This window comes from Pelophylax lessonae (genome assembly GCF_965119305.1).
Source record: "Pelophylax lessonae genome assembly, chromosome: 4".
Classification (NCBI taxonomy): domain Eukaryota; kingdom Metazoa; phylum Chordata; class Amphibia; order Anura; family Ranidae; genus Pelophylax; species Pelophylax lessonae.
Genome location: NC_138771.1, coordinates 201,568,973 through 201,590,969, shown reverse-complemented (window position 1 = coordinate 201,590,969; position 21,997 = coordinate 201,568,973). Strand labels below are relative to the sequence as shown.

Here is a 21,997-nt window from a genome sequence, read left to right as displayed (position 1 = left end):
TGAGAGTAATAGACAGAGAGGGGGTGAGAGACAGAGAGGAGGAGTGTGACAGAGAGGGTGTGAGAGACAGAGAAGGGGGTGAGAGACAGAGAAGGGGGTGAGAGACAGAAAGGGGGTAAAAGACAGAAAGGGGGGGGGTGAGAGGAAGCAGGGGGAGAGGAAGAGGGGGGAGAGGAAGAGGGTGGAGAGGGAGAGGAGGGTGGGAAAGAGGGGGGATGAGACAGAGAGAGGGTGAGAGAAAGAGAGTAGGTGAGAGACAGAGAGGGGGGTGAGAGAGAGGGGGTGAAACAAAGAGAGGGGCGAGAGAAAGAGAGGAGGGAGAGGGGGGTGAGAGAGATGGCGTGAGAGAAAGAGAGGGGTGAGAGAAAGAGATGAGGGTGAGAGACAGACAGGGTGTGAGAGAGAGGGGGTGAGGGAGAAATCACAGCCCAGGACCCTGACCCACTCTACCATTGCACAGGTGAGCTACTTCTGGCATAAGGTCGGGTGCCACCGCCACCACCTCCTCCTCTGCTCACCATCACCAGCAGTTCCCAGCTCGCTCTGCCTCCTCATCCATCCTGGGTTCCCTCCACAATTTTGCCAGGCCCCACTCTGAGCCACATTCCAGTCTGAATAATGTGTGCAACAAATACATTGCCCCTATATGACACATATACAGCCTCTAATGGGGCCCCCTACTGACCCTGAGTGCCTGAATGGTCAGTCCGCCCTTGTGTTTAACACAGATCCTAATAGGAGTGCTGATTGTCACTTTAAACAAACTGTTAGCACTCTTCACCAGGTTTGTAACAAGCATCAAGAAGTGTCTTGTAAAAGCTTGCTGTTTACACTGCTCTTATACAAGCTGAAACAATTGTGAAACAGGTCTAAAACTGCACTGTATAAATATAAAAGAAACACACAAAAGAGCATCCATCCAGCAGAAGGTGAGTGTTAACAAACTGTGGCAATCTTCACCATCCAAATTCAGCATTCCACAACCAACGACACACAGTAGCTGCCTACCAGAAGCGAAGACCCTAAATGATAGGAGGTCTTGGAGAGCTTAGGTACACCAGGGCACTCCACAGGTAATTCAAGCAATTTCCTGGCCGCTCAAAGCTCCATTAAAATCAGGCCAAATAATATGTAATATAGTGAATAAAACAGAGGCAGTGTAGTAAGAAAGAAATCCCATTTATTTATAATACATTTTCTTTTATATTTATACACTGCAGTTTTACATCATCAGGATATAGTTGCTTCATCACTCTTTTTTACCCATATATTTGTAGCAATTATTATGTACTGAAATGTTAGTATTCTGTCACTTTCTAAGAGACAGTGGTTTGTACTGTAATCCCATTGTGACACTTAGTTAAAGAAACAGCCCAAGACATTTTGGCTTATAATAAAACGTTATTGTGCACAATTATATTTCAATTTCCCCATTTCTGTTTGGTGTAAATTTAATATTAGTGTTACTGTCAAATATTTCATCATTATTTAGCAAATTTAGTCTGACTGAATAAGCAAACCTTGAAGCCTTTATTAACTTCATGGGAGTACACACTACTTACCACTGTTCCTAATGGCTCCGTAATACTGACTTAACAACTGTGTGAAAAGCATATTTAATTCTGACTTCCCGACTGCCAATTTTTGACATCATAAAGATAATGGCTTTTCTTATCCTTAAGATTCTTTTCTGCTTGGTGGGTTTCTGTACTTGTTGAATTTAGATCAGCCAGTAGAGCAGAGAAGATTAACTGAAAGGTCTTGTTTAGCAGAATAATATTTCATCTCCCAGAGAGGCTGATGTGAACCAGCAACCCTGTTTTGGTGACACACTAAGACCTCCTACAGCCAATACACATTTTAGATCTGGTCCCAAATCTGTACAAAAAGCCAACAGTAATGCCAAGACACCGTTCTTTCTAGGCATAATAAATGTTTAGTACAAAAAGTCTCTTTTGTAATCCCAAGCAATGTCACTAAAAATGACAAATACAACATACATTTCTGTATATCGCGTCCATAGTCCAGTCAGTATATTCTGCTATTTCTGGAATTTTTAAAAATATACTGTATATTACAAAATTGCAGAAAAAAAATGCATAATTGCAAGTAGTAGTCCTGAAATCTTTAGTTGGAATTGATTTATTTTAAAATGAAAAAGAAAAAAAATGTTTTCAGACCTTGATGTAGCTGAAAATGATTTTAGATTATTCACTTTAAGTGTTACCAAACTCACAACAGTAAAATCAGTCTGTATATGCAGTAAAGCATGCTTGCTATGCTGTGGAATCTCAGGGGTTAATCCTTCCCACTGTGTAAAAAGGCTGTTTAATCCTGTCTTCTCTGATCCCCCCTTCTTCCACTGTCCCCAATCCTTTGCCTGACAGTACAGAGCCTTGGGGGCACTCTGCACATGCTCAGTTTGGTGTGTGTTTTTTTTGGAGGGGGGGGGGGTTCATGTGATCAGCACAGGGTCAATCAGCACTGTCCAGACAGAGGGTCAGGAGTCCTGTAGCAAAGGACGGTCAGGAGAGAATGAAAACTTCTACAAGCTTTAACCAGTGCTCTACTGGACACTGATAGAAGTCACAAGACTGCTATATACTGCTGGTGAGAAAAGTTATTTCGCAGGTCATTTTTACTAAAATCATTGCATATCCATGTTCTGTGTACTGTGGGAGACCAGACATAGTAAATGCAGGGTCCTGGGTTTAGGATTGAGGATACCACTAAAACATTGAATTAGCAATAGCAATTAGCAATAGGAAGAATACAATATTATGTTATATCAAAAGCACAAACATTGAGAAATGTCTTCAATAGGAACACAACACAGACAGCAAAATAAATAAAATCACTGTTTTATTCATGGGTGATAGGTAAGAATCTCAATCAGGATATTACTCCTATCTCCCTACTGTGGGCTTACTTTCTGGTGACCACAGAATAGGAAAACAGACCGCAAAAAAAGTTGTTTTATTGCTTTCTGATTGACTGTTGTAGAAGTTCCTCTCACATTATGTCCCACTAACGTAACAACAGGTTAGGGAAAAATCTCATTGTGGTGACCACACAAAGTGAGAGACATTTCTTCAATAGGAATGCAGACAGCAATAAAAATCTTTTACACACACTTTCTTTACAAAAAAATCTATATACACTGCTTTAATATTCTCTGCTGGAAAAGTTCTCTTTACATCATACCCCAGTGACCACACAGCAGTTTAGGGAAAATCTCATTGTGGTGATCACAAGAAGTGAGAAGAATCTCCCCAATAGAGACTCAAACCACATTGAAATCCTGACAAGGGTTCAAACCTTTCCATATTCTAACCAAGGAGAAGAGTTCTGCTTCAGCTTAGTTGAGCTCTTTGCATGATTTTATAGAAGCTCAAATATTTAGATTCTGTTCTGTTGAATTTTGTGCCATTTTCCATAAAATAATGCATGTATATTACATATTCTTACCATTTGATGCTGTGAAGTCTATGGCGACTGTGAAATTGATTTGGGTCCTACAGATAAAAGAACAAACAAAAATAAAAATAATGTAGGTTTTATTCTGCTGTTATACAGGCAAGCTTCTTATAGCCTAGGCCATCTTTATGTAGAGCAGCAATTTTTTTTTTTCAGATCCTCAGAGAGTTCTTTGCCATGAGGTGCCATGTTGAATGAGAGAGTGAGAGCGATAACATCAAATTTAACACACCTGCTCCCCATTCACACCTGAGACCTTGTAACACTAACGAGTCACATGACACCAGGGAGGGAAAATGGCTAAATGGGCTCCAGTGGCAACCTGTGAAGCTCTGGTGAACTCCATGCCCAAGAGGGTTAAGGCAGTGCTGGGAAATAATGGTGGCCACACAAAATATTGACACTTTGGGCCCAATTTGGACATTTTCACTTAGGGGTGTACTCACTTTTGTTGCCAGCGGTTTAGACATTAATGGCTGTGTGTTGAGTTATTTGAAGGGGACAGTACATTTACACTGTTATACAAGCTGTACACTCACTACTTAACATTGTAGCAAAGTGTCATTTCTTCAGTGTTGTCACATTAAAAGGTATAATAAAATATTTACAAAAATGTGAGGGGTGTACTCACTCTTGTGAGATACTGTAGGTTCTAACCCTTTTTGAAAGAACAGGTTCACCTTTCAGAATATGTTTCATGTCACACCCATAATTAGGGAGTAAGATGATCCAGACCTGACACCCACCCAATCCCCCCCCCCTGGTGACAGCGGGCGGGAGGTCTTCTTTCTGTATCAGTTGTCACATTTTGAAAATAGCACGGCCACGTGAGTACCGTCACTCCTTGCGGCTGATTGCTTGTAGTTCTCAATGGTCTGCGAGGGCACTGATGAGAGCTTTCACTGATTATTCACAAGCCCTTGTAAAAAGTCATCCCATATCGCAGGTAGAGGCTGAAAGCTGCAAGGCTTGTGTGCAGGAGTCTGGCATTGCACCCCTAATCAACTGGTCACAGGTGCAATGCTTTGCAGGCCCTGCGGAAAAAATGATAGCTGCGTTTTTTTCCTGCAAAAATATGTGTATTTATTATTTTTTTTCCCAAAAGGTGAACTTAGCCCTTAATTCATACAGAACTACAAAAAAATATTGGATGCAGTTGGTCAATCAAAACCATCCCCCTCCTACCAACATATCATGTTGTACCTAATCTTTTATTACATGAGATTATTTCTATGAATATCAAAATTTTAGTCTGCGCACACTCCCTGAAAACCCATCTTTTTGAAAAAGCTTTTATATCCCAATAGACGTTAAGTTATTATAAGCAGTCCTTCTTCCATCTAAGTATTGTATTGTATGCCTTTATTTCAGTGACTGCATCTTTACCTCTCATTGTACAGAGATGTAGTGGCATTGTAAAAAGTTTTTAAAGAGTGAAAAATCTATGCAGGAAGAGATAGAAGGGATTTGGGGTGTTAATATAAACCACCCATGGCCTTCTAGTCCTTTAACGTGGTTCTAAAACCTAAACATTTTTTACCTTACTGCATTCCTTGCATTAAGGTAAAAAGGTTTAGGCATCATCATCCTCCCTCACCCCTTCCGGGTAGAGGCAATGGCTCTCGGGACTTCAGCAAAGCCAGTGAGAACCGGAAGTGAGGGGAGAGAAGAGCTACAGGTGTGCACAGTGCTGGATCGAATGAGGGTTCAAGTAAGTAAAAAGGAGCCCCCATTTTGATCCAGTGCTGTGCACGTCTGTAGCTCTTCTCTCCCCTCACTTCCGGTTCTCACTGGCTTTGCTGGGGCACTGGAAGCCATTAACTCCCAATGCTATCAATCAAAGCCATGATGAGGGAGAGGGGGGCCAGGGCTTAGCCCCGCTGTCTGTGTCAATGGAAGCCACTTTCCATGGGGGCACTGGACAGAAAGGAGGGACCAGGAGTGCTGGTGGGGCACCCAAAAAGAGGAGGTTCATGGCCTCTCTGTGCAATTCCATTGCAAAGAGCCAGTAAGTATAGACATGTTTGGTATTTTTTGTTTTTATTTTACCTTTACAATCTTTTTAACCTAGCACCCCAGATTTCCAAAATCAAGTATTTGTTTCTTTGGAACTTTCTAATTCCTATTTTCTAGGCCCATGTGTCAAGTATACCAAGTATGCCTAGAAAACTGAAGGTATGGATCAGAAGTAGAGTTTGTAGCAGGTTTGGGGCAACAGTTGCATGATGAAGAATGTGTAATGCAAATGATTGGAGGTTGACCTGTGGCCTTATCCTATGGTCCACACATAAGCTGCAGTAACAGTAACTCAATTCAAAGTCAAATTGCTCTATCTAAAAAGGAAACAGTTGGAGTTTTACCCAAGCTGATGACATTTTAAAAATATAGGGGTGTTCTTTTTCTATTTTTAAAAGTAGAAGGGTATATGGGGGGGGGAGGTTAAAAATAAGTGATGACAGAGGAAATAACTGTAGCTTAGATATTTGAGAAAGAATCTAAAGAGCCATGAAATGTGGTTCTAGAGACCGTGAGCTACTGTATATCTACACCGCATAGACTATAGCAAATCTAGTGCATTATTCATCTAATATAACCAACTTCTCCAGATCTCTGTTGTCATTAAACCCCATGTGGTATCTGTGAAGGTCACAGAACATTTAAAAAATCTGATCATGTACAAATCCTGCTAAAAAGCTAAAGTGTTTTCAACAACTACGGAGGTCAGGGTGTTGCTTGGAAACTATAATCTACCATGCTATTTTTATGACTAGGAGTCACAACACGAGCAATTTTTTCAGCAAACAGTCTATAAAGAGCGTTTAGGCTACAGAAGGTTTCTTAGCTGTTGCTGTGTGCGTGCACTCTTGTTATGGTAATCAACATTTAACCTGTTTTTAGAGCCATAATAATATAAGCTAAGCCTAAAAGAATGTGTTATTTTCCTTTACTTTGTATATGACTGCTATTCAGTACCTATTACCTAGTGTCATGTATGGCATACCAAAGGCCACTGCAGGCACACTTGGGAGCCCTTAACAATGAAATTAAGTGTAGCGAAAACCTATCAGATCTTGCTAAAATCAGTTTCACACAATTCAACACAGTAGAACTAAGATGACTGGTCATGTGTGACACTGTGAAATAAATTTCACCAAATTCAGCACAATTTAACAGAAGCAGATACTTTATACCTTTCGGAAAACTGACGTCTTCTGTTTTGTATTGCTGATGAATTCTCTAAATGCTAGTGGTTAGGAGTAGAGTTGAGCGAACACCTGGATGTCCGTGTTCGGCGGGTTCGGCCGAACTTGAAAAAAAAGTCCGGGTTCCGAACTTTACCCGGACACCGAACCCCATTGAAGTCAATGGAGACCCGAACTTTCAGGTACTAAAATGGCTCTAAAACACCAATGGAAAGGGCTAGAGTGCTGCAAATGGCAGCAAAACGTAGTTAAGAGCATGGCAAGTGCTCTTAAAAAAATTCCCCTTTAACTAAATTTTTTAATAGCAGATTAGAACAGCAATCTGTAGTAAAATATAGCTGAACGCTGCTCACAACAGACTGATAAAAATAGATTTTTTTCTCCCTCCTCCTCAGTGGGCTCAAGTGAGGGCAAAAAGATTGTTCACTGCACCACCCCCACACAGCAAAATCGATGTAGACTGTCCCTGCCTAACCTCTCCAGCCTGTCCCTAAAATGCTCAAAAAGATTGTTCACTGCACCACCTCCCACACAGCAAAATCGATGTAGACTGTCCCTGCCTAACCTCTCCAGCCTGTCCCTAAAATGCTCAAAAAGATCGTTCACTGCACCACCCCCCACACAGCAAAATCGATGTAGACTGTCCCTGCGTAATCTCTCCAGCCTGTCCCTAAAATGCTCAAATAACTTTCCCTGCCTACACTCCGACCTGTCCCTGCATTCTTTTCGGACACAATTTTTCACTGTCTGTCCCTAATCAGCAGCCAGCACGTATGATGTGTGCTCTCTCCCTATACTACAGCAGAATGACGCACCGCGCTGTGACTCTCGAACTTATAAAGACATGGGTCACATGCTTCAGATGGCCAATCACAGCTACTAATACATTAGTAGGCATGGCTGGGATGGCGCACACCAGCTAAACGCTTGTTGATTGGCTGTTGAAAGCCCGCCATTAAAAGCGTGCCATTACATACAAAACAGGAAATAAAATTACCGAACACGGATTTTAAACCCGAACATACAGTAAAGTTTTCGGGTCCGTGTTCGGGTAACAAAAATCCAATTATTCGGTACGAACCCGAATAATACAGTCCGTGTTCGCTCAACACAAGTTAGGAGCTTTCTTCTGTGTAGATGTTACTGGCTGGAATGGTGGTCTGATTTTATTGTTACTGGAGAGATTTACAGTAGCCATTACCCTACGCAATAATTAGTGGAAGCTTCCTTCTCTTCATAATAGGCTGCAGGGAGCTTTTTCATACACATTACTAATCCAAAGTGACCCTCTTGGTAGCAGTTATAGGGGTCTTAGATTTTGCTAGGTAAACCATGCTAGTTCTACCACTGCTTACTGGCATGATTTGCATTTAGGTGGACAACCTTGGTATTTGCCTCAGGCCCCTAAGTCCCGAAGGGCTTTAACCACCAGCTCCTCAAAACTGCAGGCTCCCCTCTCAGACGGAATGGTAGTGCTCTAGACTGCCAGGCCTGGGCGGGTGGCAGCAATTAACACCTTTGTGAGCTCCTCGCTCTTCTTCTTGCTGTGTCAGTGCCTGACGTTTCCTTTTACAGATATAGCTGGTTGCTTTGTTTCCTCTGCAGGCTACGATTCTTGTTGCACAGGAGAGAGCAGAACACTGTGCACTCATTAGGCGCCTATTAGGCAAAGGCTACCTGCATGGGAGCAGTACAAAGCCAACTGTTACAGGCACATTAATGAAATGAGACTTTTTACACCTTCTCCCAGCTGCTTTTCCTGAGTTTGTCAAATCAGTATAGTAAATCATCCATGGAAGAAGGAGCAGACCAGTATAAGTTATGAGAGAGTGAGCTGCCAGTGTATAATTCCAGAAGGCTAATGTTATTCACACTGGGGTTGATTTACTAATGGCAAATAGACTGTGATCTTTGCAAAGTGCAGCTGCCCTCTGCAAGTGCAGTTGCTCCAGAGCTTAGTAAATGAGGTAAAGCTTCACTTTGCAAAAAGTACCCAATCAAGTGCAAGGAAAACTAAAAAAGAAAAAAAAAACTGCATTTTTGCTTGCACATGATTGGATGATGGAAGTCAGCAGAGTTTCTGCTCATGTACTAAGCTCTGGAGCAATCTTGCAGAGTGCAACTACACTTTGCATAGTGCACAGTCGTTTTCCCTTTAGTAAATCAACCCCAGTGTTTTGGAAAGAATAAAGTAGGAAAAGGTGTTCAGAATGCTATAAATTATTCCTGTCCCATTATTAAACAATTTATGGTGTAACAATGAGACATTCCTATCAGTCTCTACAACAAAAGAGCTTCAATTCCAATGTCCCCACTACAGTTACAAACTGTGCTATTTATACATTTATATAGCTCTGACATATTCCACATTTCTGTACAGAAAACACTGTTCCAGTCACATCACTTCCTCACCCAAAGGAGCTTACAATCCCCAATGCCCCTCCACCGTCACACATAATTATTATACTTTTATACAACGTTGACATCTTCCCCAGTGCTGTGCAGAGAACACTGAGGCATTCACATCATTCTTTGCACCAAAGGAGCTTACACTCCCTTATGCCCCTCCACATTCATACATAATTATTATACAATTATTATATTATTTTACAATTATACTGCTCTGACATATTTAACAGTGCTGTCCAGAGAACACTGAGTCAGTCATAAGATTAGTCATATTAGCTTATGTTGCAGATAAGTTTACATGCTGATGTCCCCTCCACAGTCACAATGATTATTATACGATTATTATACGTTTCCATAGTTCTGACATATGCCGCCATGCTTTAACCACTTGCCGTCTGCTAACAGTACATTTACTGCTAGTGGGTGGCACAGCCAGGCACTGTAACATATAGGTACCTCAGAATCCACTTTTGCACATGTGCATGCCCTCTGCTAATCTGTGCTGTGATTGGATACAGCACGAGTTTGTCAGCAGGTTACAGCCAATGATTTTGGCTGTATACCTGCTGATCAGCTGTGGCTAATCACAGACACACAGAACATTGAACACAGAAAAGCGATCTGGCTGTTTCTTCTCCCTGAAATCAACTCTGAGTTTAGGGAGAAAAGACAGCCAGATCTTGTGAGAAAAAGGAGCACACATACACTTGTTAGACACTCAGTTACCCCCTTGACTGCCCTTCTGATCAACCCTATCCCCCATTAGTGTCATTAGTACAGTGTACAATATTATCACTAATCACTGTATTAGTGCCATTAGTGACATCAGTGTCAGTTTCCCTTCCAGCCAGTGCCAGTTAGCACCAGACTGGCCACCACACTATCAGTCACACTAGAAGACACTGATCATCGCCATTACTAATATAGCTTCTATAGCTGTGTAAATTCCAGTATATTTACCATAGTATATAGGTGCTATAACTTAAAAAAAAAAAAGATTTAAAAAAAAATTATTTACACTTATAGTGACTTATTTTTATCCAAAGACATGTAGCAGAATGCATTTTCATTTTTTTCATTTATATAATTAAAAAAAAAAAGAAAACAGTAGTGATCAAATACCCCCAAAAGAAAACTATTTGTGTGAAAAAAATGATACAGATTTCATTTGGGTACAGTGTTACATGACTGAGAAATTGCCACTTAAAGTAGTACACTGCTGAATAGCAAAAAATGCGCTGGTCATGAAGAGGGTAAAACCTTCTGGAGGTCAATTGGTTAAAGAATACATTACAATCAGTTTTGCACCAAAGGAGCTTATGATTTAATGTCCTCATTACACTCACACACTATTACTATATTCCGGTGCTTATGAACAGAATTTGTAGTCATGGTTTTAGGAGCTCAACAGGGAAATACAATATAAAATTGTCACTTTGTATTTCCTTTGCTTCATTTATATGCAGATCAAAGGGGTGACCCCATGATAAATAAAAAAAAAAAAAAAGTAACTCTTATTTAATCCTAATCCTCACTCATTAACTTCGTCCCTTCTTTACATATCTTTTTTTAGGCATTTTTACTGACTTTGTTTTTGTTAGTATTTTACATTACTACTTTGCTAACTTTTTCATTTTTATTGATTTGATTTGTCAGATTGTCTTAGAGTTGCATTTTAAATCATTACTTTGCTAACTTTTTTTCATATTTATTCATTTGATTTGTTAATTTTTCTTAGTGTTGCATTTAAAAACTGTTTTGAATATTTAAAAAAAGCACTTTTATTTCAATTGTAAATAACTTTGCAACACTTTGTAACATAATTGTATTTTTAGTTCCATTTTAAAAAGGGAAAATTATAAAATAAAATATATACATCTACAGTAACAATATTTATTTTTTTCTTTTAAGAACCAGCACTGAAAAGTGTTTCTTTACTGTTAGTTTTCATAAAAAATACAATTATTTTTGTGAAGCAATATCATGAAAAGAAAGTTTCATATGTCTCCAAAACAATACTATATATGTATTATTTTGTTATCCTAAGGCCCCTTTTACACTTGTGCGACCTAAAAGTCAGGGGATTTTACCGCATTTTCGACTAGACTTGAAGCAATGCTTGTGCAATCCTGAGGTCTATGGACTTCAAAACCCCAAATGTGAAAGGGGCATAAAGCGTCATTAAACAGACAATGAAAAGCTCTCATTACATGCTATATAACAAAGTGTTCATACTAACAAAACCACTAAAGCATTAATTTTTGTGTAGACTGAAATATACCAGTTGAATCCTGCTTTCGGCTGTACTTCCCATATTCTCTGTGACTCCACTGCAGGTTGAGATTGAGCAGCTGGTGTCCTCTACGGAGCATGCCCAAATTCAGTCCCCTGCTAAGCTCTTCCTTTTCTCCTTTTTCTCATCTGTGGAGCCCACATGAATATAGTCACCCATGTGGGTGTATACACAGTGGTAAATGACACTTCCCTCCCTCCCCTGTCCTCCATGTCCTCCTATTGCTAAACACAATGGGGTGGTATATAGTATGCTCATTGATTACATTAGTTAAGAAACTCACAAAAAAGCTTAGTTTTAATGTAAATCAGTATTAATTGTATCTAATGTAATTGCTAGTACCCGAAAAGTAAAAAAAAAAAACCTTGTATGCAGATGCTGTCTGAAAAACAATAAAGCTAGTGTCAATCTTGTTTGCATTTTCCTACACAATATTAATGCACAAAAAGTACACATTTGCTGCTCAATAAAGATTTATGGGGAGCTGTGAACAGTTATTTGATATTTATAAACGAATTTGAATTGCTTTTCTAAAACAGTTTTTTTTTTCATCATGTGACGGGCTCAGCATCAATAAGGGCTGGGCAGACACAGACTCATACTGTAGATAGCAATTTCTAAGTAGAGTAAAAAAAATGCCCCTCTCTGCAGATGCCAAAGAACAGGAAAGATCTTATGACCACACAAATGGGTTGTGGGAATAAGGTAATTAGAGGATTAAAAAAACAAATTACAGTGTCACGATATACAATATTTGATTTATGTGAAAGAATTATGGCAATAAACACTTCTCTGTTTGGTATCACCTTAAGTATTGACAAGATTATCACTGAATAAACAGATAGTAGAGGTATATAAATAGCTCTGGTTCATAAAGGGTATACAGGTGCAGGAGATAAAGTGCTTAACACATCTATAGATTTTCATTCGTTTGCAAATCCCTATATAATTTTATTAACAGATACAACCTTATCAAAAAGACAAGGCTTCAAAATGGTTCATTGGAAACAAAAATATACAATCATTTGTATGCGCATATATAATTTGGGGTCACAGCAAGAGTTGAAAGCTGCTTCAGCAAATTCTTCTATTATTTATAAGCAAATATGATCCTTTCTCACTATTTCTAGATGTTATTTTTGCCTGTATGTATGTATGTATTTCTTTGGAAAAAATTCTGTACAAAATTGCACATCTGCGTTTCACATGTAATAATAATTTATCTTCATTGTACATTCAACCTAGGTAATTACACCAATTTAATTGAAAAGTGTAAGACCAATGAGTAATCTCCGATGTTTTGAGTGAACTGAAGCATTAAATGAATTTGAAGCACAGTATGAAAAAAAAAATGCAATTAAATCATAACACACTAAGGCTTTATTCACACTTGCCTCCTGCACTTGTTTTATTTAATTGCAGAGAAATATAAACAAACTATATTTCCCAGATTACTTTCTCCTGCATTTAAATGTTTACACATGTTTATGTGTGCTCAGATTTGGACACGCAGATTTCGATTTTCTCCAAATTCAAGTAACCCGAATGCACTTAAATGCAGGTAAATGCACTGTGTGAAATGTAGGATGACTGCATGCATTTATATTCATTTAGAAATGTCCTATAAACTTATATACAATGTATGTATCTAACTACCAATGTGAAAGAAACTTACAGTACCTCACAAAAGTGAGTACACCCCTCACATTTTTGTAAATATTTTATATCTTTTCATGTGACAACACTGAAGAAATGACACTTTGCTACAATGTAATTAGTGAGTGTACAGCTTGTATAACAGTGTAAATTTGCTGTCCCCTCAAAATAACTCAACACACAGCCATTATCATCTAAAGTGAGTACACCCCTAAGTCAAAATGTCCAAATTGGGCCCAAAGTGTCAATATTTTGTGTGGCCACCATTATTTTCAATGCAATGAGTTCCCAAGAGCTTCACAGGTTTCCACTGTAGTCCTCTTCCACTCCTCCATGACGACATCATGGAGCTGGTGGACATTAGAGACCTTGCGCTCCTCTAACTTTGAGGATGCCCCACAGATGCTCTATAGGGTTTAGGTCTGGAGACATGCTTGGCCAGTCCATCACCTTTACCCTCAGCTTCTTTCGCAAGGCAGTGGTCGTCTTGGAGGTGTTTTTTGGGTCATTATGTTGGAATACTGCCCTGCGGCCCAGTCTTCAAAGGGAGGGGATCATACTCTGCTTCAGTATGTCACAGTACATGTTGGCATTCATGGTTCCCGCAATGAACTGTAGCTCCCCAGTGCCGACAGCACTCATGCAGCCCCAGACCTTGACACTCCAACCACCTTGCTTGGCAGTAAGCAAGACACACTTGTCTTTGTACTCCTCACCTGGTTGCCGCCACACACGCTTGACACCATCTGAACCAAATAAGTTTATCGTGGTCTCATCAGACCACAGGACATGGTTCCAGTGATCCCTGTCTGTCTATCCCTTAGTCTGCTTGTCTTCAGCAAACTGTTTGCAGGTTTTCTTGTGGATCATCTTTATATAAGGCTTCCTTCTGGGACAACAGCCTTGCAGACCAATTTGATGCAGCACTGACAGGCTGACCCCCCCCCCCCCACTCCTTAAAACTCTGCAACAATGCTGCCAGCACTCATACGTCTATTTCCCAAAGACAACCTTTGGATATGACGCTGAGCATGTGCACTCAACTTCTTTGGTGGACCATGGCAAAGCCTGTTCTGAGTGGAACCTGTCCTGCAAAAACCGCTGTATGGTCTTGGTCACTCTGCTTCAGCTCAGTTTCAGGGTCTTGGCAAACTTCTTATAGACTAGGCCATCTTTATGTAGAGCAACACATTTTTTTTTCAGATCTTCAGAGAGTTCTTTGCCATGATGTGCCATGTTGAATTTCCAGTGACCAGTATGAGAGAGTAAGAGTGATAGCATCAAATTCAGCACACCTGCTCCCCATTCACACCTGAGACCTTGTAAAACTAACCAGTCATATGACACCGGGGAGGGAAATGGCTAATTGGGCACAATTTGGACATTTTGATTTAGGGGTGTACTCACTTTTGTTGCCAACGGTTTAGACATTAATAGCTGTGTGTTGAGTTATTTTGAGGGGACAGCAAATTTACACTGTAATACAAGCTGTACACTCACTACTTTACATTGTAGCAAAGTGTCATTTCTTCAGTGTTGTCACATGAAAAGATATAATAAAATATTTACAAAAATGTGAGGGGTGTACTCACTTTTGTGAGATACTGTAGGTTCTAACCCTTTCTGAAAGAACAGGTTCACCTTTCAGAGGGTGTTTCATGTCACACCCATAATTAGGGTGTAAGATGCTCCAGACCAGACTCTTTTTGCGAGATACTGTAGCTTCTCAAAACTATACTCAGCTAAAATTTTGAATTAATCAGTTTCTGTTCGGCTTATTGTCAAATATCATCCCTCGTTCTGGGTGGACTTCATATGACATCCTCTGGAAATGGGCTGCTCTGTGGTGCAATCTGCCACCAGCTGTGTCTGCTGGACACAGCTGATGACTGATCAGTGTACCAGCCGCTGTGTTGGCTGTGACCAATCTATTGTGCACAATTGTGTTGCTAGCTATGATTGGTCACAGTGACCAGGCAGGGCCACACACAGCCCATCTGTACCATGTGATTAGCTGTGGCCAATCAAAGCTAATCACAACAAAACACACTGAATTAATCAGTTTCATTCAGTAAAAATGGTTGCTTATACCAGTGAAATTCACTGGTATGAACAATCATAATGTGTAAAAAAGAAATCCCTATCACTTCAGCAGAGTAGTACAGTGTTTTTTTTTTTTTTTTAATTTCTCTATTTTCCAAAAAATTTAGACAAAAAATCTACAACTTAAAAAAAAACTTGCCATGCCTCTTACAAAATACTTTAGACTGTCTACTTTTTAAAAAGGAGTAATTTGGGGGATATTTGTACTGTCCTGGCATTTTTGGGCTTCAAGAAATTAGATAGGCTATCTACACCAGGACTGATCGATTTTAGGATGTATACCATAGTTTATGGACTCTATAGCTTCCCTACAGACCAAATACCATACAATGACTTGTATTTTTTTTTTAAAATGCAGCAGAATACATTTTGGCCTAAATTTATAAAGAAATATTTTTTTTGCAAAATTTTATAACAAACTGCAATTGTTTTTAAAATGCAATTGTTTTCAAAATTTTTAGTCTTTTTCCATTTATTTAGCAAAAAAAAAAAAAAACCCCAGTCATGATTAAGTACCATGAAAAGAAAGCTCTATTTGTGGGGAAAAAATTACAAAACTTTAATTTGGGTACAGTGTTGCCTGACCGCGCAATTGTCATTCAAAATGTGACAGCACTTTTGAAGCTGTCGGCTGTGACTTCGCTGTGGAGGCGGTTGCAGAGGACATAGTCGACAAAAAAAGCCCCATAATAAGTCTATGGGTGAAAATTGGCCTGGGCAGGAAGGGGACGAAAGTGCTCAGTAATTAAGCGGTTACATATTTTTCCAAGACAGAAGTAATTCAGAGATGTAGTCAATATTTAGGCTTTTTTCTAAACAATTCTGGATTATAATCCAAAACTATGGCTTGAAATCATAATATCTTTTAACTTACTTACAAGTTTAATATGTAAAACAAAGTAGAATTAAAGTAGAAGTCCACCTTAACACTAAAATCCCTGCATCTATAGACATCTACGGATGTAACACTAATCAATCTAGCCCTGTAAAGAAGAAATCAGTATACATACATTTTTTTGAAGCCGATCTGACCCAATCCTACGCTGAGCTGTTGGCCACGACTTCACTGTGGAGGTAGGTGCAGAGGACACAGCCGACAACGGAACCCCTATAGTAAGTCTATGGTTGACGTCACTCCCCATTCATTTCTCAGCTGTTGTTGGGTGTGTCCTCTGCAGAGTTTTTGCTGCTGGGGACTGGAGCAGATCGACTTTAAAAAAAGGTATGTATACTGATTTTTTCTTTACAGGGCTAGATAGGTTAGTGTGAGATCGTGGATGACTATAGATGCAGGGATTTTCGTTTTAGGGTGGACTTACACTTTAAAGGAAAAACTATTTTTCATGTTGAAATTTTTTGTAAGTATGGGAGGGTTTTAACCCGTGTCAATATTTTTAGTCATCTGTGTCCCATTGGTGAGATTTCCCTTCACTTCCTGTCCCATAGCCAAAACAGTAAGTGAAAGGCCATAAAACTATACTTTGCGTATCACACATCACTCTGTAATTTCAAAAAGAAAAAATAAAGACGATGCTCTTAAAGCAGAACTAAAGTAACTAAATGCAATATCAATGAAATGTTAGCCTGCTTTGTAAGCTTTAAGTCATACACACTGCGGTTTGACATTTTACACACACATACACACTGCCTCTGTATTGCAATTTTTTCATGGGAAAAGAAAACCGCATGTGCATGCACACATTTACCAGCTGTCCCTGGCATCAAGCAGATGCCTGCAAAGCAATGTACTTTATGCCAAAGTGATGTTGCTCCCCTTTACCAGCAGCTAGACTACCTCTCACAATAGCTATTACTGACTGATTTCAGAGCTTATTGCTGAATGGACAGCACATGCATGAGATTTTGTTTGACATTGGCTGTGGGCAGATGGGGCTGACTGGAAAAGCGACACCAATCAGTGACATCATTTTTTAAACACAAGGTGCAATATTTTTTAGGATATAAAACATAACTCAATATTATAAACAGTCCTTGTGATCTGTCAGCTGCAAGTGCCAGCAATCAATGATGCAGATCCAGTGCTCCATTCCGCAGATCAAGTCAACCTTCTTAAAAAGATTAACTCCAAAAGTAAGAGGTCAGTAGTGCCTGGGTATAGGACAGAGAGTGACAACATCCTGGTAACTTTACAAAGGGAATGTGGGCTCACTTTGTGGCAAAGCAAGGAAGCAAAAAAAAAAAATCCTCTGTAGTGTATTAATTAGTGAAGAGGAATAACACCGCTCAGGCCAGTCAATATCCACAATCCAAAGTGGATGCTTAACCTCAGCTCGCCACCGTGAAAAGCATACATGAAGAAATTGGCCGCACGCCACCAAATGATCCGATGAAGAAGAAATTTCTTTTATTCACATAAGTGTTCACTAGTGAACAAACATGTAGCATTCGTGTGAAACGCATCTACTATTTCCTACCCTGCTGTACCTTGCACCACTCATGTAAATAAAATAAATTTTTTCTTCATCGGATCCTTTGTTGGTGTTTCTTCATATATGTCATATATGTCCGGCAACATAAAGTGAATATGTGTATACTATGGATAGAAGCTGAAACAATAGGAGAAAAGAGCGCACGCCGACCTCGGGTAATAACGTTTTTAATAGAAGACACACAATACACTATATGACAATTGCACTCACATTTTCTCTCTTTATAATGGGCACATCTGCAAGGGCCTTCTCCTCCTCCTCCCTCTCCCGGATGGCTTAAGATGTGCCCGTCAACTTGGGATGCCGCTACCGCCTACTGTTTCTCCTACTTCTCCCCGCCGAGCGTCTGTGAACCGGACCGTAGTGCGCCTGCGCACCGGCCCGCCAGCTGTCTTGATTGCGCAAGTGCGCCTGAAGCCTTGTCCAGCGTTCCGCTCAGTACCTCCAGGTATGGGGATGTATGGGAGGGTGTCTGAAGGAATTCAGCATTGCAGACTAGTTGCCATGACTACGCGTTACGCAGGCGGAGCCTCCTTCTTCAGGTCCATGCATACTGCAAGCAACTAGGACTGTACAGAGGATCAGCGCGCCTTTACTGGTGACATCTCACAAATTGTGTAGATTTTTGTTGGATATGTGTATACTTTGGAATACCACCTCTATCCTCCTAAACTTCCAAGGATTGTTCATAAAGACTCCTGAACTTTTTCATAAATTTCTTCATATATGTGTATTAATTAGAGCTTTACAAAATGAAAATTTTGTAGTCACACACACTAATCACAATGTTAGGAAAACAATACATGACATTACAAAATATGCATACAACATACATTTGCACAAGCCATTTATCTAACTCCTCCCCGGTCCTAACACACTCCTGACCCTCAGATTGTTCTACTCAAGTTCATCAAATCATGTTATAAATACTTAAAATAATTCAGTAAATCATCCACAAATAAATATGAAAACAATATAAAAAATGCAAAAAAAAAACCAAAAACAAAACCCTTTTTCAATCACTGTGTTAATAAAATTCCTAAAAGTGAGCAGTTGTGAAAAAAACTTATTACAAACTCCCAAAAAGATGTGAGAAAACCATATAGAATTCAAATACAGTCCTTTCACAGTCCATATGATTTCACAAGTGTCCCCACATTCTAGATTCCAATGTGAAAGAATGTGCATCCACCACCAAGTGACACCCTTTTTGTGGACCATTGGGATACAGATGGTCAAAAGCGCTTATTTATAGCCTTTAACCACGTCCTCCAATTCCATTAGGATTTCCCCACCGATATTATGAATAAGCCAGAAGATTAAAAAAAAAAGTGCATGCCGTAGTGTAATATATAAAGCCAAATGTATTTAAAAGTTACTAAAAAGTACCCTGACACAATCACTAGTGGCACAGAATTAATACACATATTATGTGGGCAGCAACAACAAAATAATGCAAACAGCGAGTGTAATGAACTAGCTTTCAAAGCAGCAGACTGATTTTACCATACTGAACCCTCCAAACGTCGGTTGGTGGGCGTGCGTGATGACGTAATGTCGTAGCCATGCCCAGCGTGTTTCATCAGAGAGATTACATTGTCAGGGGACCAGCTAGACACCGCAGATCCGACTAAGAGTTTAAATACACCACCCATAACCAAGCAACCAAAACAACAAGCAGGATAGCAAGACTTGACACATAATAGTATCATAATAGGTTCTTAACCTCCCTGGCGGTATGATTATGTCAGGAATTATGTACCAAAAGCGGTACAATTTTTTGATATCTATAATTTATAATATATTTAATATATATATATATATATATATGTATATATATATATATATATATATATATATATATATATATATATATATTATAAAATATAAATATTATATTAATAATAAATATATTATAAAATATATTATAAAATATAAATATTATAATATATATAATATATATAATATATATTAATAATATAATTTATAATTTATAATATTTAATATTTTTCTGATACTAAGGTGATACAGTGTAATCCTCTCAGATTACATTGTATCACCTCCTTTTTATGTGTTTGTGTTGGTGCAACATTTGAATTTCCCTCCCAGTTCCGCTCCCATGCACCATTGCTGCTGCAGGGAACAGAACCAGGAAGTCATCAGAGAGCGACGGACGGCGTGGCAGGGATCTCGGCGGCGATCACAGCAATGGGAGATCATCACTGGATCGCCAGGAGAAGGTAAGGAACCCCGCTGCAGGCTCTGCACATCTACCCCGAGCGTGACTCGGGGATACTGATCCTAGCATGAAAAAACCACCCCGAGTCACGTTCGGGGTTACCGCTAAGGGAGTTAATAACCTTAACAGATCTTGCAGAAACAAGCAAGATATGACCCTAATAGTGCCCAGGGCCGATTGCTGACTCCTATTGTAAGATTGGTCCTACAATAGGATGGATCCTGCAGTAAAAAGGGGAGCTAGAGGTTGATTGTAGAAATCTGACCCTAGTGGTTAATGTATTTTTATCTTTCCAAAGAAAGAAGAGCAAGTGTTACATTGCCCACTATTTGGCAGATAGGTTTGGAAAGACGCATGTTTCAGGACAGGGATGGGGGTGAAATTGTAATAAAAGAGATTGAAACCTGGTACCAATTGTCTGGCTGTTTCCCATCACCCACTAGGTGTAGGAACCAGGAAATGGGGGTTGGGCTCCTAATATGATTGTCATGTATATCATTTGAGAAATGTGGAAGCTTACCATTTTACTGCAGCTATGTCATGTCCTGCACCCACCATTCAAGTGCCTGTCTAGCTGGGAATGTTTTTTCATTTGTAAGCATGACACAACTTCTGCTTTCAGAAGGAAATACTAATAGAGTGGGGAAAAAATGCTTAAAAAATTGAAGTTCAGCATTTCAGGACTGTGAGCCTACTGAAGTTATCAGAATTATACAATCTTAGATGGACAACGCTATAACTTGATAATGCTGCATCCTGTACTTCATACATATTTCATTAAGTTTAGTTCAGAAAAAACACTGCACTTGCAATTCTGCAGTAGGTGTCAATGCAACGCTAATGACTTTCTAAATGCAGGTTGCATATGCAGTGCATTTGCCTGCACTGGATAGCATGGTACAGAAGTACCATGTGATCCAGTTGCAGTGCATTGCATGCACTACTTTTGGTGCAGTGTAGTGCAATTTTAGCCGATTCTAATGAATGGGCTAAAATGCACTGCATGCAAATCACACAGGAATCGCACAAGAATGGGAGCATTGTTCCTGTGTCATTCCTGGTGTGAACTGGCCCCTATACTAATGTGTTATATCTGTATTTTGTACCCATATTAAATCTTTTTTACCAACATGTATTTTTGTATTCACTGTAATACTGGGAGTTCATCCAGGGACAAAAGATTCAGAGATAGTTGGTTTATAATGCTGCATTCAGAAGCATTTAGGCCCTGGCACACAAAAAAAGCAAGGATCAGTTTTGTACCAAAAAGTGCAGACAGCAAGACCGTAATTACAGAGGAAAGGGGCCTGTGTCCCTCAATGAACTCTAGCATAAAGATTTTACGGTGAATACAAAAATCTAATTTTCTTTGTTTATTGAGAGACACAGGATTTAGAGACAATTGGGATATCCAAAAGTAATCCAACTAAGGGGTGGGAAACACAGCAAACAAAACTCTAACTGACATAACTAAAAACAGAACATTGGGGGCTTTCTGCAGCGTAATGTCATTTAAAGAACCTTATGCATAATGCTGGCAACAGATAGGGGTTGATCATTCACTTGGTAAAATGGAAGATTAGGTAGCATTCTTATAAATCTAGAAAACAGTTACCCAATGCCAAAAAGCCCAAGCAGTCACAGATCTAGTAGAGTGTGCCTTTATATGGAACCCATTACTGAAGATTATAGGCTTGAAAGGTGAGAATTCCCCTTTGCAGGGACCATTAGGAATAACAGTGTGTTCTTTCTAAAGGAAGCAGCAGCTGCAAGATAGAAACCCACAGTTCAAACTACATGCAGACCATAAAGTACTTGTACCAGACAGAGGGAAAGACGCGGAGTGCCCTGGTTGAGGGAAATGATGAAACCACCTTATGAAGACAGGAGGCTCTAAGCCTTAATACCATCTTGTCCTTGTCAGACCAGAAAAGGTTCTTTACAGGACAAAGCTACCAGTTCAGACACATGCCTTGTGGAAGGGATGGAAAAGGGAATATCCCTAATAGGTTAAAAAGGTGGTTTTTGAAATAAAATGCCAAGAGAACCCATAGTGGTATTTGGTTCCTCGGACCAGTGGGTGGGACTTTGAGGCAATAAGTTGAGAGACAAAAGTAATATGCGTTTTTTCGTTTATCATAAAACAATGTTTATCGTAAAACAATAT

General features: G+C 39.5%; 1 protein-coding gene across 2 annotated transcripts in view; it reads right to left on the bottom strand.

Annotated features, from left to right (window-relative positions):
• The window catches only part of CPNE8 (copine 8), a 386,684-nt gene that overhangs the window by 35,089 nt on the left and 329,598 nt on the right, over window positions 1-21,997 (bottom strand). For both annotated transcript variants that reach the window (XM_082257084.1, XM_082257085.1), the window contains one exon: window positions 3,469-3,515. In XM_082257084.1, coding sequence (XP_082113210.1) covers window positions 3,469-3,515 — 47 coding nt within the window. The remainder of the gene's footprint in view (window positions 1-3,468; window positions 3,516-21,997) is intronic.